Source organism: Gadus chalcogrammus, chromosome 12, assembly GCF_026213295.1.
Source record: "Gadus chalcogrammus isolate NIFS_2021 chromosome 12, NIFS_Gcha_1.0, whole genome shotgun sequence".
Lineage (NCBI taxonomy): Eukaryota > Metazoa > Chordata > Actinopteri > Gadiformes > Gadidae > Gadus > Gadus chalcogrammus.
Window position 1 is genome coordinate 5744728 of NC_079423.1, and position 11557 is coordinate 5756284.

The 11557-nt window shown below is 43.2% G+C and overlaps 1 protein-coding gene and 4 non-coding genes across 5 annotated transcripts; 4 read left to right on the plus strand and 1 right to left on the minus strand.

The window, feature by feature from the left end:
• Window positions 1-1602: 1602 nt before the first annotated feature.
• LOC130396750 (5S ribosomal RNA) lies at window positions 1603-1721 on the plus strand. Its single transcript, XR_008899372.1, has one exon. It is a non-coding gene; the product is annotated as a 5S ribosomal RNA (ribosomal RNA).
• A 522-nt stretch (window positions 1722-2243) lies between these two features.
• LOC130396763 (5S ribosomal RNA) lies at window positions 2244-2362 on the plus strand. The gene has a single exon (XR_008899384.1). It is a non-coding gene; the product is annotated as a 5S ribosomal RNA (ribosomal RNA).
• Window positions 2363-2884: 522 nt separating this feature from the next.
• On the plus strand, window positions 2885-3003 carry LOC130396775 (5S ribosomal RNA). Its single transcript, XR_008899395.1, has one exon. It is a non-coding gene; the product is annotated as a 5S ribosomal RNA (ribosomal RNA).
• Window positions 3004-5017: 2014 nt separating this feature from the next.
• On the plus strand, window positions 5018-5136 carry LOC130396786 (5S ribosomal RNA). Its single transcript, XR_008899406.1, has one exon. It is a non-coding gene; the product is annotated as a 5S ribosomal RNA (ribosomal RNA).
• A 929-nt stretch (window positions 5137-6065) lies between these two features.
• guk1b (guanylate kinase 1b) lies at window positions 6066-11257 on the minus strand. Its single transcript, XM_056604473.1, has 8 exons — window positions 11146-11257; window positions 10524-10565; window positions 9870-9992; window positions 8978-9074; window positions 7129-7267; window positions 6838-6922; window positions 6364-6449; window positions 6066-6098 (listed from the first exon to the last, which is right to left on the minus strand). The coding sequence occupies exons 1-8, from the start codon at window positions 11255-11257 to the stop codon at window positions 6066-6068; spliced, it is 717 nt and encodes a 238-aa protein (XP_056460448.1).
• Window positions 11258-11557: the final 300 nt, after the last annotated feature.

Sequence of the window (11557 nt, forward strand, 5' to 3'; positions counted from 1 at the left end):
ATTGAATGTAACTACAATAGCTATTTCAGCGCCTGGTTACCAGGACTTACACACGCCTGTCATCTGACAGACACAAGTGCTCGCTCTCTCTCTCTTTCGCTCTCTCTCTCACACACACACACACACACACACACACACACACACACACACACACACACACACACACACACACACACACACACACACACACACACACACACACACACACACACACACACACACACACCCTAAACAATGTTCCTTATACAACTCTACTTAATAGATAACACAAGACAACCCTGAACAAGCGGCTATAATCTAACACAGCCGCATCTGTTCAGGTGAGCCCTGCTGTCCCTGGTGCTGATTCTCAGCGTTAACGAACGCGATAAAACAACAACTTCATTTGATTGACCAATGCAACTTATTCCAGACAATCAATGCACAATTAGACATACAATAACGCAAAAAATAATAAACGGACAGCTCAGGGAACAGTAATGCCACACCGGGAGGTGGGTATTTTACTCACCCTGTTTGTAGATGAAGGCCATTCTCCTGTCTTTCATGGTGGCGAAGAGGTCAATAAGAGACCCAGGGATTGTTCAGGGTGCATGAATCTTTACGAAAAAGAAGACATGGCCAGCAAAATAGCAGCTGAAGTTCAGCGCTACCAGTCGGTGAGGACATAGTTCTCCTCATTGAAAGTGCGATAACCACTCATCTTTCTCTCCGTGCACGCAGCTGAAGCTTCGGCATTGGCCTGCAGTCAGATTAAATTTTTAGTTGCTGCCCATGTGGCAGTTTGGTTAAATTTGACTAAATACTCTAAATCTCAACCCTCCATAACTGCACTTGCTTATACGATAAAATGATAAAAGTGCAAATCTCCCGCTATTTGTTTACGTTGACGTTGATGCTTTGATTTGATTGGTGTGAAGCAAATTAAGGGCCCGGTGGCTTCCCTTTGCACCCTGCTGACTAATCACAGGAGGGCAGTGTCATGACGGTAGCCTCACCTGATAGGTTAATCCTTCTTTTTCTTCACCAAGGGATGCCATCTCGGGCTGGCTTCATCACGGACATACAGTGTGCAATGTCGTGTTTGACCGCGTATTAAGTACTTACAACTTAGAGGGGCGCTGTTTCGCACATTTTGAAATTCTCAATGAGACGAGAAAATGTGGAAGAAATGACAGCAACACAGACAGCACCAAAGAATAACCAAAACTGTTAATATTAATGTTTTTATTGGATGTCTAAAAAAAATAAAATAATTCTCTGATACTTACCATTAACCTTGGTACAAACATTAAACATCTCACACACACACACACACACACACACACACACACACACACACACACACACACACACACACACACACACACACACACACACACACACACACACACACACACACATACGCAATGTATTGCAGATCATTAATTAATTCAGATGTCATAATAATCGTTTACATGGATAAGGATTCCTACTGAATCAATTACTGCCGTCTCTATTGAACTAGTGATTGTTTTTGTAACAGTGTAACGTGGGCCCTCAGCAGCTTTCTCACTCCTTACGTGCTACTGTATAAAACCTGGTTTTGCTGCAGCAATAATTGCTTACGGCCATACCACCCTGAACACGCCCGATCTCGTCTGATCTCGGAAGCTAAGCAGGGTCGGGCCTGGTTAGTACTTGGATGGGAGACCGCCTGGGAATACCAGGTGCTGTAAGCTTTTTCTTTTTCAACTCGAGCTCATTGCCTCCGTGGCATACCGTGAGCTGATCTTTACTGCCAACCGTTTGGGAGAATTTAAGCAACATACAAAGACTGACAACGTCTCTCAAAACTATTTTTGTGAAACATGAGGACGGTATAGTGATACTGCCAGCAGGGAGGACCAGAGAGCTGAAACGACAGTTTTACATTTCTTAAACTTTCACCCACACGAACACGCACACGCACTTCAGATCATGGGAGGACGGCGAAAATACCCACCCATTCTCTGACACTTTAACCGTTCACCTTGGTTCAAACATTTAACATCACACGCACACGCAGTGTATTGCAGATAATTAATTAATTAATTCAGATGTCACAATAATCGTTCACATGGATAAGGAGTCCTACTGAATCAATTACTGCCGTTTCTATTTAACTAATGATTGATTTTGTAAAAGTGTAACGTCGGGCCTCAGCAGCTTTCTCACTCCTTATGTGCCACTGTATAAAAGCTGGTTTTGCTGCAGCAATAATTGCTTACGGCCATACCACCCTGAACACGCCCGATCTCGTCTGATCTCGGAAGCTAAGCAGGGTCGGGCCTGGTTAGTACTTGGATGGGAGACCGCCTGGGAATACCAGGTGCTGTAAGCTTTTTCTTTTTCAACTCGAGCTCATTGCCTCCGTGGCCTACCGTGAGCTGATCTTTACTGCCAACCGTTTGGGAGAATTTAAGCAACATACAAAGACTGACAACGTCTCTCAAAACTATTTTTGTGAAACATGAGGACGGTATAGTGATACTGCCAGCAGGGAGCACCAGAGAGCTGAAACGACAGTTCTACATTTCTTAAACTTTCATCCACACGAACACGCACACGCACTTCAGATCATGGGAGGACGGCGAAAATACCCACCCATTCTCTGACACTTTAACCGTTCACCTTGGTTCAAACATTTAACATCACACGCACACGCAGTGTATTGCAGATAATTAATTAATTAATTCAGATGTCACAATAATCGTTCACATGGATAAGGAGTCCTACTGAATCAATTACTGCCGTTTCTATTTAACTAATGATTGATTTTGTAAAAGTGTAACGTCGGGCCTCAGCAGCTTTCTCACTCCTTATGTGCCACTGTATAAAAGCTGGTTTTGCTGCAGCAATAATTGCTTACGGCCATACCACCCTGAACACGCCCGATCTCGTCTGATCTCGGAAGCTAAGCAGGGTCGGGCCTGGTTAGTACTTGGATGGGAGACCGCCTGGGAATACCAGGTGCTGTAAGCTTTTTCTTTTTCAACTCGAGCTCATTGCCTCCGTGGCCTACCGTGAGCTGATCTTTACTGCCAACCGTTTGGGAGAATTTAAGCAACATACAAAGACTGACAACGTCTCTCAAAACTATTTTTGTGAAACATGAGGACGGTATAGTGATACTGCCAGCAGGGAGCACCAGAGAGCTGAAACGACAGTTCTACATTTCTTAAACTTTCACCCACACGAACACGCGAACGCACTTCAGATCAATCAAAGACCATGGGAAGACGGCGAAAATACCAGTGGCGTGGCGTGGGGATTTCTTTTGAGGAAGCCAAATGAGACAACACCTTTAATCTACATGCTTTTTTGAAGGTGGGGGACAGAAAAGAGTAGGCCTACGTTGCAGCTTGTATCTATTGAATGTAACTACAATAGCTATTTCAGCGCCTGGTTACCAGGACTTACACACGCCTGTCATCTGACAGACACAAGTGCTCGCTCTCTCTCTCTTTCGCTCTCTCTCTCACACACACACACACACACACACACACACACACACACACACACACACACACACACACACACACACACACACACACACACACACACACACACACACACACACACACACACACACACACACACACACACTAAACAATGTTCCTTATACAACTCTACTTAATAGATAACACAAGACAACCCTGAACAAGCGGCTATAATCTAACACAGCCGCATCTGTTCAGGTGAGCCCTGCTGTCCCTGGTGCTGATTCTCAGCGTTAACGAACGCGATAAAACAACAACTTCATTTGATTGACCAATGCAACTTATTCCAGACAATCAATGCACAATTAGACATACAATAACGCAAAAAATAATAAACGGACAGCTCAGGGAACAGTAATGCCACACCGGGAGGTGGGTATTTTACTCACCCTGTTTGTAGATGAAGGCCATTCTCCTGTCTTTCATGGTGGCGAAGAGGTCAATAAGAGACCCAGGGATTGTTCAGGGTGCATGAATCTTTACGAAAAAGAAGACATGGCCAGCAAAATAGCAGCTGAAGTTCAGCGCTACCAGTCGGTGAGGACATAGTTCTCCTCATTGAAAGTGCGATAACCACTCATCTTTCTCTCCGTGCACGCAGCTGAAGCTTCGGCATTGGCCTGCAGTCAGATTAAATTTTTAGTTGCTGCCCATGTGGCAGTTTGGTTAAATTTTACTAAATACTCTAAATCTCAACCCTCCATAACTGCACTTGCTTATACGATAAAATGATAAAAGTGCAAATCTCCCGCTATTTGTTTACGTTGACGTTGATGCTTTGATTTGATTGGTGTGAAGCAAATTAAGGGCCCGGTGGCTTCCCTTTGCACCCTGCTGACTAATCACAGGAGGGCAGTGTCATGACGGTAGCCTCACCTGATAGGTTAATCCTTCTTTTTCTTCACCAAGGGATGCCATCTCGGGCTGGCTTCATCACGGACATACAGTGTGCAATGTCGTGTTTGACCGCGTATTAAGTACTTACAACTTAGAGGGGCGCTGTTTCGCACATTTTGAAATTCTCAATGAGACGAGAAAATGTGGAAGAAATGACAGCAACACAGCACCAAAGAATAACCAAAACTGTTAATATTAATGTTTTTATTGGATGTCTAAAAAAAATAAAATAATTCTCTGATACTTACCATTAACCTTGGTACAAACATTAAACATCTCACACACACACACACACACACACACACACACACACACACACACACACACACACACACACACACACACACACACACACACACACACACACACACACACACACACACACACACACACACACACATACGCAATGTATTGCAGATCATTAATTAATTCAGATGTCATAATAATCGTTTACATGGATAAGGATTCCTACTGAATCAATTACTGCCGTCTCTATTGAACTAGTGATTGTTTTTGTAACAGTGTAACGTGGGCCCTCAGCAGCTTTCTCACTCCTTACGTGCTACTGTATAAAAGCTGGTTTTGCTGCAGCAATAATTGCTTACGGCCATACCACCCTGAACACGCCCGATCTCGTCTGATCTCGGAAGCTAAGCAGGGTCGGGCCTGGTTAGTACTTGGATGGGAGACCGCCTGGGAATACCAGGTGCTGTAAGCTTTTTCTTTTTCAACTCGAGCTCATTGCCTCCGTGGCCTACCGTGAGCTGATCTTTACTGCCAACCGTTTGGGAGAATTTAAGCAACATACAAAGACTGACAACGTCTCTCAAAACTATTTTTGTGAAACATGAGGACGGTATAGTGATACTGCCAGCAGGGAGGACCAGAGAGCTGAAACGACAGTTTTACATTTCTTAAACTTTCACCCACACGAACACGCACACGCACTTCAGATCATGGGAGGACGGCGAAAATACCCACCCATTCTCTGACACTTTAACCGTTCACCTTGGTTCAAACATTTAACATCACACGCACACGCAGTGTATTGCAGATAATTAATTATTCACTGTCGCCATTCACTGTACTTTTTTTCCACGCACTTCGTTTACTGTCTGCAGTTTAGTAGGCCTACCATTTAATCAACAAACAACACAGATTCGTTTTATTAGGCAGTTGAAATTTAATCCATTATCATTGTGTTAAAGCGATGCACATTGATGTTATGTATCTTCCAGTTTATACTCTAACCCTAGAATTTGGAGCAGGCTAATGCACATAATCTTTATTCATTAAGATAACATTTTGGCAGAAGTTCCTTGTTACTTTTCCATGGTATACTACGAGGCATAGATGTGTTGGGTTTTGGACCACTTATTACATTGTAGCCTACATCTCTAATGGGTAACACTATTGAGAAAATTAAGAAAAAACAACCCGAAAATATATGGACTCGTTTTTAATTGAACAGTTATTCAAACATAAGTGGCTTCATGTGCACAATTAGCTCAGCTTGGAACTCCATATTGATCCATCAGGTGAGGCTCTTCTCTTGGGTGCTGGGTAGTGATCGAAGTTTCTTCAGGTTGGTCCTCTTGAGGAGGACCTCATAGAGAGCAAGACCAGATCTCTGCTGCTGATCACCTCTTAGGACTTTACTTCCTGCACTTTTTTGATTTCCTGTTAAGAGGGAGGGGATAAAAACACACATTAATCTCACTTAAAATCTGAACAAACTGCATTGACAATACATTCAAAAACAGTCCGATGACAAATGTCTTTAACAGCAGTTAACTCGAAATATATATATATATATATATACATTTTATCAATATTAGATATATGTCATTAATGAGCAGATAGGGGATGGTTTAAACAAATGAAAAAAAACATTTAGGTGAAGGATGCTTACATCTTAGGGTGTGAAAACAACTCCTGTACTTACATCAATGAGGATGGCTGTCAACTCCTCGTAGGCCTTGTCTAAGTCATCATTGATGATAACCACATCAAACACACCTGGCTCCTTACCTGATGAAAAGAAGAAACAGAGAAAGGTTCCACGGTTGCCATTATTAGCCTTGGAGGTAAAAGTAAGAATGGAGAGTTATCTCCAAAAGAGTTGATTCTCGGTTCCATCACGTAGATTCTGAGAATCGAGAGTGGACTTCAGCCGAGGCATCGACTCTGAACTGTGCAATCGAAGAAGCTATTAAAATTGTTGGGTGCGTATTATATTTCTATTCAAAAGCTTATCTTTACTAATCTGTGTTTGATTCTTTTATTCTGATCCATTGCTCACATCATATATCTTTTTTTAACCAGGTTTAGTTGCATGGAATCAGAGTCAGGATCGTTTTGTTCATAATCTTGAATCGTCAATCCCCAGGTCAGAGCAGCGGGTGAACCCTGGACTCACTGAGCTCCATGTCCTGCCGCGCTGCCTCTAGACGCTTCTGTAGGCTCTCCTCTGTCTCCGTCTGCCGGTCTCGCAAACGTGTTTCCTACGCAGAGGAAGAACCAGCCAAGACATATCTTATTGATTTGGGTGTCACAGCAATTTAACAAATCAAAAGTAAAAAGTTAAATCGTATGTGTTATATGCAAAATAAGCAGGTGGAATGGACTCTCTAATCCAATACCTGCACAAGTAAAGTAGACTTCTTTTGAATAAACAAATATGCAAGTAAATCCAATACTGGTCTCTCACCAGGATTTCCATGGAGGGGGGCTGGATGGAGATGTAAATGGGGTCGAGGTCGGTCTTCTTTATGTTTCGCACCCCCTGGATGTCCACGTCCAGGATACAGATGAGGTTCTGAGCCCGCACATCCTCAATCGCAGACTTACTGCATAGAGAGTGATCACATTTGAACACATCAACATTTATATATATATAACACAGGAAAAAAGTGCTTAAGTAGCTATCATAGTGATTGATAACACAACCATAGATCCTCTTTTTGTGATATAATCCCAGTTCAGAAAGAGGGTATTAGAGTGGCAAAGTCACACCCCTTCCGGTAGAGCCCATGGGACCTATGAGATCGAAAAATATGAATGGGTTTCAATGGAGAGAATCTAATTATTTTCTGGTCCCAGTTAGTGTTGGCTCGTTTGTTCGCGAACCGGTTCGAATGACCGAGTCTTTAGGACGAACGAACTGAACCGGTTCGTCTCTCTCGTTCGTTCGGTCGTCTCGTTCGCCGTTCGATTCACCGGAAACTCGACTGAACGAACAAACGAGTTTCCGGTAGCACTAAATCCACTGAGTCTGACTGACTCATCTGAGAACCGTGCAATGGCGTGCATTCCATGATGCGATTCACCGTTACCGGAAACTAGGCTGAATCGGGAACGACTCCTCCACGTTCAGTCGAGTTTCCGGTGAATCGATTCACGATTCATGGCGAACTGAATCACGCAAACTGGGTCACGGAAACGAATCATTGAATCCACCATTAGTCCCAGTCTTTAAATGCCCTGGATCAGGTTTTGTGTGAGACCGCTTTGTGAACTACAGCTCCTCGCTGCTCTCGACGCGAATGACATACGTCACCACCCACACTTGGAACTCCGGTACGGACATGGCGTTCTCTCTGCTCCACTTCACCCCTTTTTTCCAAGGGGAGGATAAAAGCATCGAAAGAGGTGAAAATCATTATAAATCGGGGCATGTGGAGAGTTTCAGTTATGCCGATGGGGAGATTGTCGGTCTTGTCCGCGCCAGTCGCAGGGAGCGTGACGTCACATACGAGACACGTAGTCTTTCTCATTGTGTTTTCTCTACAGCCTTTAACTGAACAATTGCACAATAAACGGTCAAAATCTTTACATGAAAAATTATCATTTAAATCCACAAACAAAATATGTGTAATCCGGGGCATATAAAGTGTTGGACCAGAAGATAATAACTTTCTATCCATTGAAACGATTGAAACCCAATCATATTTTTCAATCTCATAGGTCCCATGGGCTCTACCGGAAAGGGCGTGACTTCGCCACTCTTGGTTATCGGCTATCCATCCGTATTATTGTGATTCTTATTGATACATGAAACATGGCAATGTTTCGGAAGGAGGGTGATTGATTATTGATTAGTATAATGGACATTCTCCATTATTGATACCTGAAATAAAATCATATTTCAGAAAGTGTTCCACATTCTCCTCAGTGACTGAAGGGCCCTGCAGAGATTACAATACACTTCTTATCTCATGTAGGACAGAAAATTTGTCTTTTTTATGTACTTATGTTTCTATGGACTTCTTTGACCCTCGTGGGGTGTCCTCTGCACTCAATTTGAAGGTGTTTATTATAGGGGGTCATCATCGCTGATAGATTAGGAGAAGTCAAGGTTGATTACCTTGTGTAATTCTTATTTTGATCGCTTCAATTTATTGAAGATAATTTACATTCAATTCATTGGTGAATTGGTGAAGATATATATTACTTGCTGAGTTTTTTCCTGTTACTTTATCTCTGTATATACATTTTTTTTTTACCACATAGTGATTATAGGTTTTTGTAGATGTAAAAGTTATCCAATAGACTTGTACCTTGTTCCATACAAGTTTCCGGAGAATTCTGCATTCTCAATGAAATCTCCGTTGTCAATCCCCTCCTGCATTGCTTCCCTGGTTGTGTAGTGGTAGTCTGGAAGAAAAGGTTTAAAACTGAAGTCATTGGGAGGAGATGACAAATGGTTCCTCTGGGAAAGAGAAGAACCAGATAATAACTAGTTCCATCATAATAGTTGAAAGAAATTAAAATAAATGCTCAAATCAGAACACTTCAAACAGATAAGCATGCCCCCTTTGTCTGTATATAAAAAAGGAATTGACCAAATATGGGTTTAGACACAACGTGCAATATATGTCAGAAAGCATAAAAGGCATTGGGGGATCTAGAATTAGCTAGAAATAGAAATACACAGTAACATACCAAGGATTGAATCAACTATTAGTAGGTCAAAGTCAGGGATCTACTAAGCAAGCAAAAAAGCAAAATAAATAATATGCTGTTCGCATATATCTGAAAGTGTCATACTAATAAAAACCTACAAAATGTTCATATTTCAAATAAGGATGTTTGAATTGTCTCATGGGCTGGAAATAGTTGGCACAGCTTATCAGACCGTATGGGGTGAAAGACACGTTTGGTAGCTCCACAAAAGACCCTGGGCCTATATGATCAGGGGAAAGGGAATTACTGAAGAGGAAACACGGGGGGCTAGTTTCAAAAGCTTTTTACTCCAAAGTGTTTACTCCAGTTTATCATCTCGTTTTTAATATCTTAAAATAAGAAATGTTAACAATTTTGACAAAATGGCCTCTCTATTTTCCTCCACGGAATCGTTCATATTTGAATCTAAATAGGGCCTATGACAATACGTTTTTGAAATGAACCCACGACAACCCCTTGTAACATTACTGTGATCAGAAAACACACCGGGCGGGCAGGTCACCTTTCTCCCCTCCGAAATTGCGGTGGACATAACTACGTCCTTAGAGGAGAAGACGTCTGCTACGGGCAGTAATGTAGCCCCCAGAAGCATAGGGAGCATGTTCAAGCCTACGGAGAAAACAGAAGAAGGTTGATCCCTGCATTTGAGCGGGCTACAAAGTAGTGAGGAATAAAAAAAGGGAGAAAGCCTATTTGTTTGCGGTTCACTTGGGAGTAAGATGTGCTGTCGGTCGTATCGGCGACGCGGCCGATTGGTGGAAGCTATAGGAGGGAGGCTAGCACTGGGATTTGCGGGGGAAAAGCGGGGTCTACATCAGATAGCACACGAAATACAGCATTACAGAGTGTTGAGGCTATTAAACGAGGTCATTGCTACTGTTAAAGAGACACACATTTCCTCATGTTGTGTAACCAACGGCCCTCTTTAATTGAGCCAATACATAGGCTATGAAGCAAAGTCTACCCCATATCTAACACCCTTGTTATGATGAAGCTATAGGCCTAATGTAGAACCAAGATGTCCCACAGGATCATCCACCCATATATTGAACATTGCTGCCGCTGCTGCTGGAGCACTTTGCTGCTAAGATGGCCGCCGACGGATGAGATTCATGCTGGTTGGCAGCCATAGGAATGTACCTTTTCCTTCTTCTTCTCCTGGTCGAGGTTTCCTGGTTGTGTCTAGAAGAAAGGATCAAACAATTCAAGCTCACTCAAATGATCATCACCTCACCTCCTCAACCAAATAAACCTTGAACGTATTATCTGAATTTTATTTTGAATAGATTTAGCAGGGTGGGGGGCTTGTGACCCACCAATGTGGATGAGACCTTTTACCAAAGGGACCATTCTTTTCGGGATTCATTAAATTAAATGAACAAACAGAGGATGTGGACGGCATCTTGCTCAAGGTTCCCCCAGAACTAGACTAAAGGCTTAGTTATGGTTCCACTTCGACGCAACCTAACACCCACTATTACGTCCTTGCGTCCACCGCAAGGGCCTGACGTGCGCCTCCCAAAAACTGAAACCTTCCGTCAAGGCAACGCAGCAGCAAGGGCTGTGATTGGTCCGCTCGCTAAAACCCGACACGATTGCTTTGAAGCATCTGCGTGGTCATTGCGTTGCGCCGACGTGGATCCATAGCTAAGCCTTGAGACCCAAGAGGCCCATGTCGACTGTCCCAATCTCCTTACTTTCTCTGGACCAGACCAGCTTATGCAAGGGGCTCTACAAGGGGGAAGTGTTTGAACAAACGTACGTGACACGCTGAAGCCAAAGACCCCCTCGTAGTCCTTCAGTAGCCTCTTCATCAGAGTGCTCTTCCCCGCTCCGGAGGGTCCGCTCAGCACAACAGGCCTGGGTCCTGCCATCGCTGCTGGGTGGGTGGGTGGGGTGTTGTTAGTGTTGTGTGTGTGTGTGTGTGTGTGTGTGTGTGTGTGTGTGTGTGTGTGTGTGTGTGTGTGTGTGTGTGTGTGTGTGTGTGTGTGTGTGTGTGTGTGTGTGTGTGTGTGTGTGTGTGTGTATGTGTGTGTGTGTGTGTGTGTGTGACAGACAGAGACAACCAGGGCGATATTGAAAGGTACATTCATTTTTTGGAACGATCACACAAAAGCTATTTAAATATATATATTTATTTTGATAGCAGCCTGTATTGACTTATCAAATAGGGC

Bases quoted from the DNA above. Each gene is read 5' to 3' on its own strand.
- guk1b (XM_056604473.1), bottom strand. From the start codon at position 11,257: ATGGCAGGACCCAGGCCTGTTGTGCTGAGCGGACCCTCCGGAGCGGGG. The intron at 9,993-10,523 runs GTACATTCCTAT...TTTTCTCCGTAG, and splicing joins AGGAGAAGAAGAAGGAAAAG to GCTTGAACATGCTCCCTATG. The intron at 9,075-9,869 runs GTGTGTTTTCTG...CTTTTCTTCCAG, and splicing joins AAAGGTGACCTGCCCGCCCG to ACTACCACTACACAACCAGG.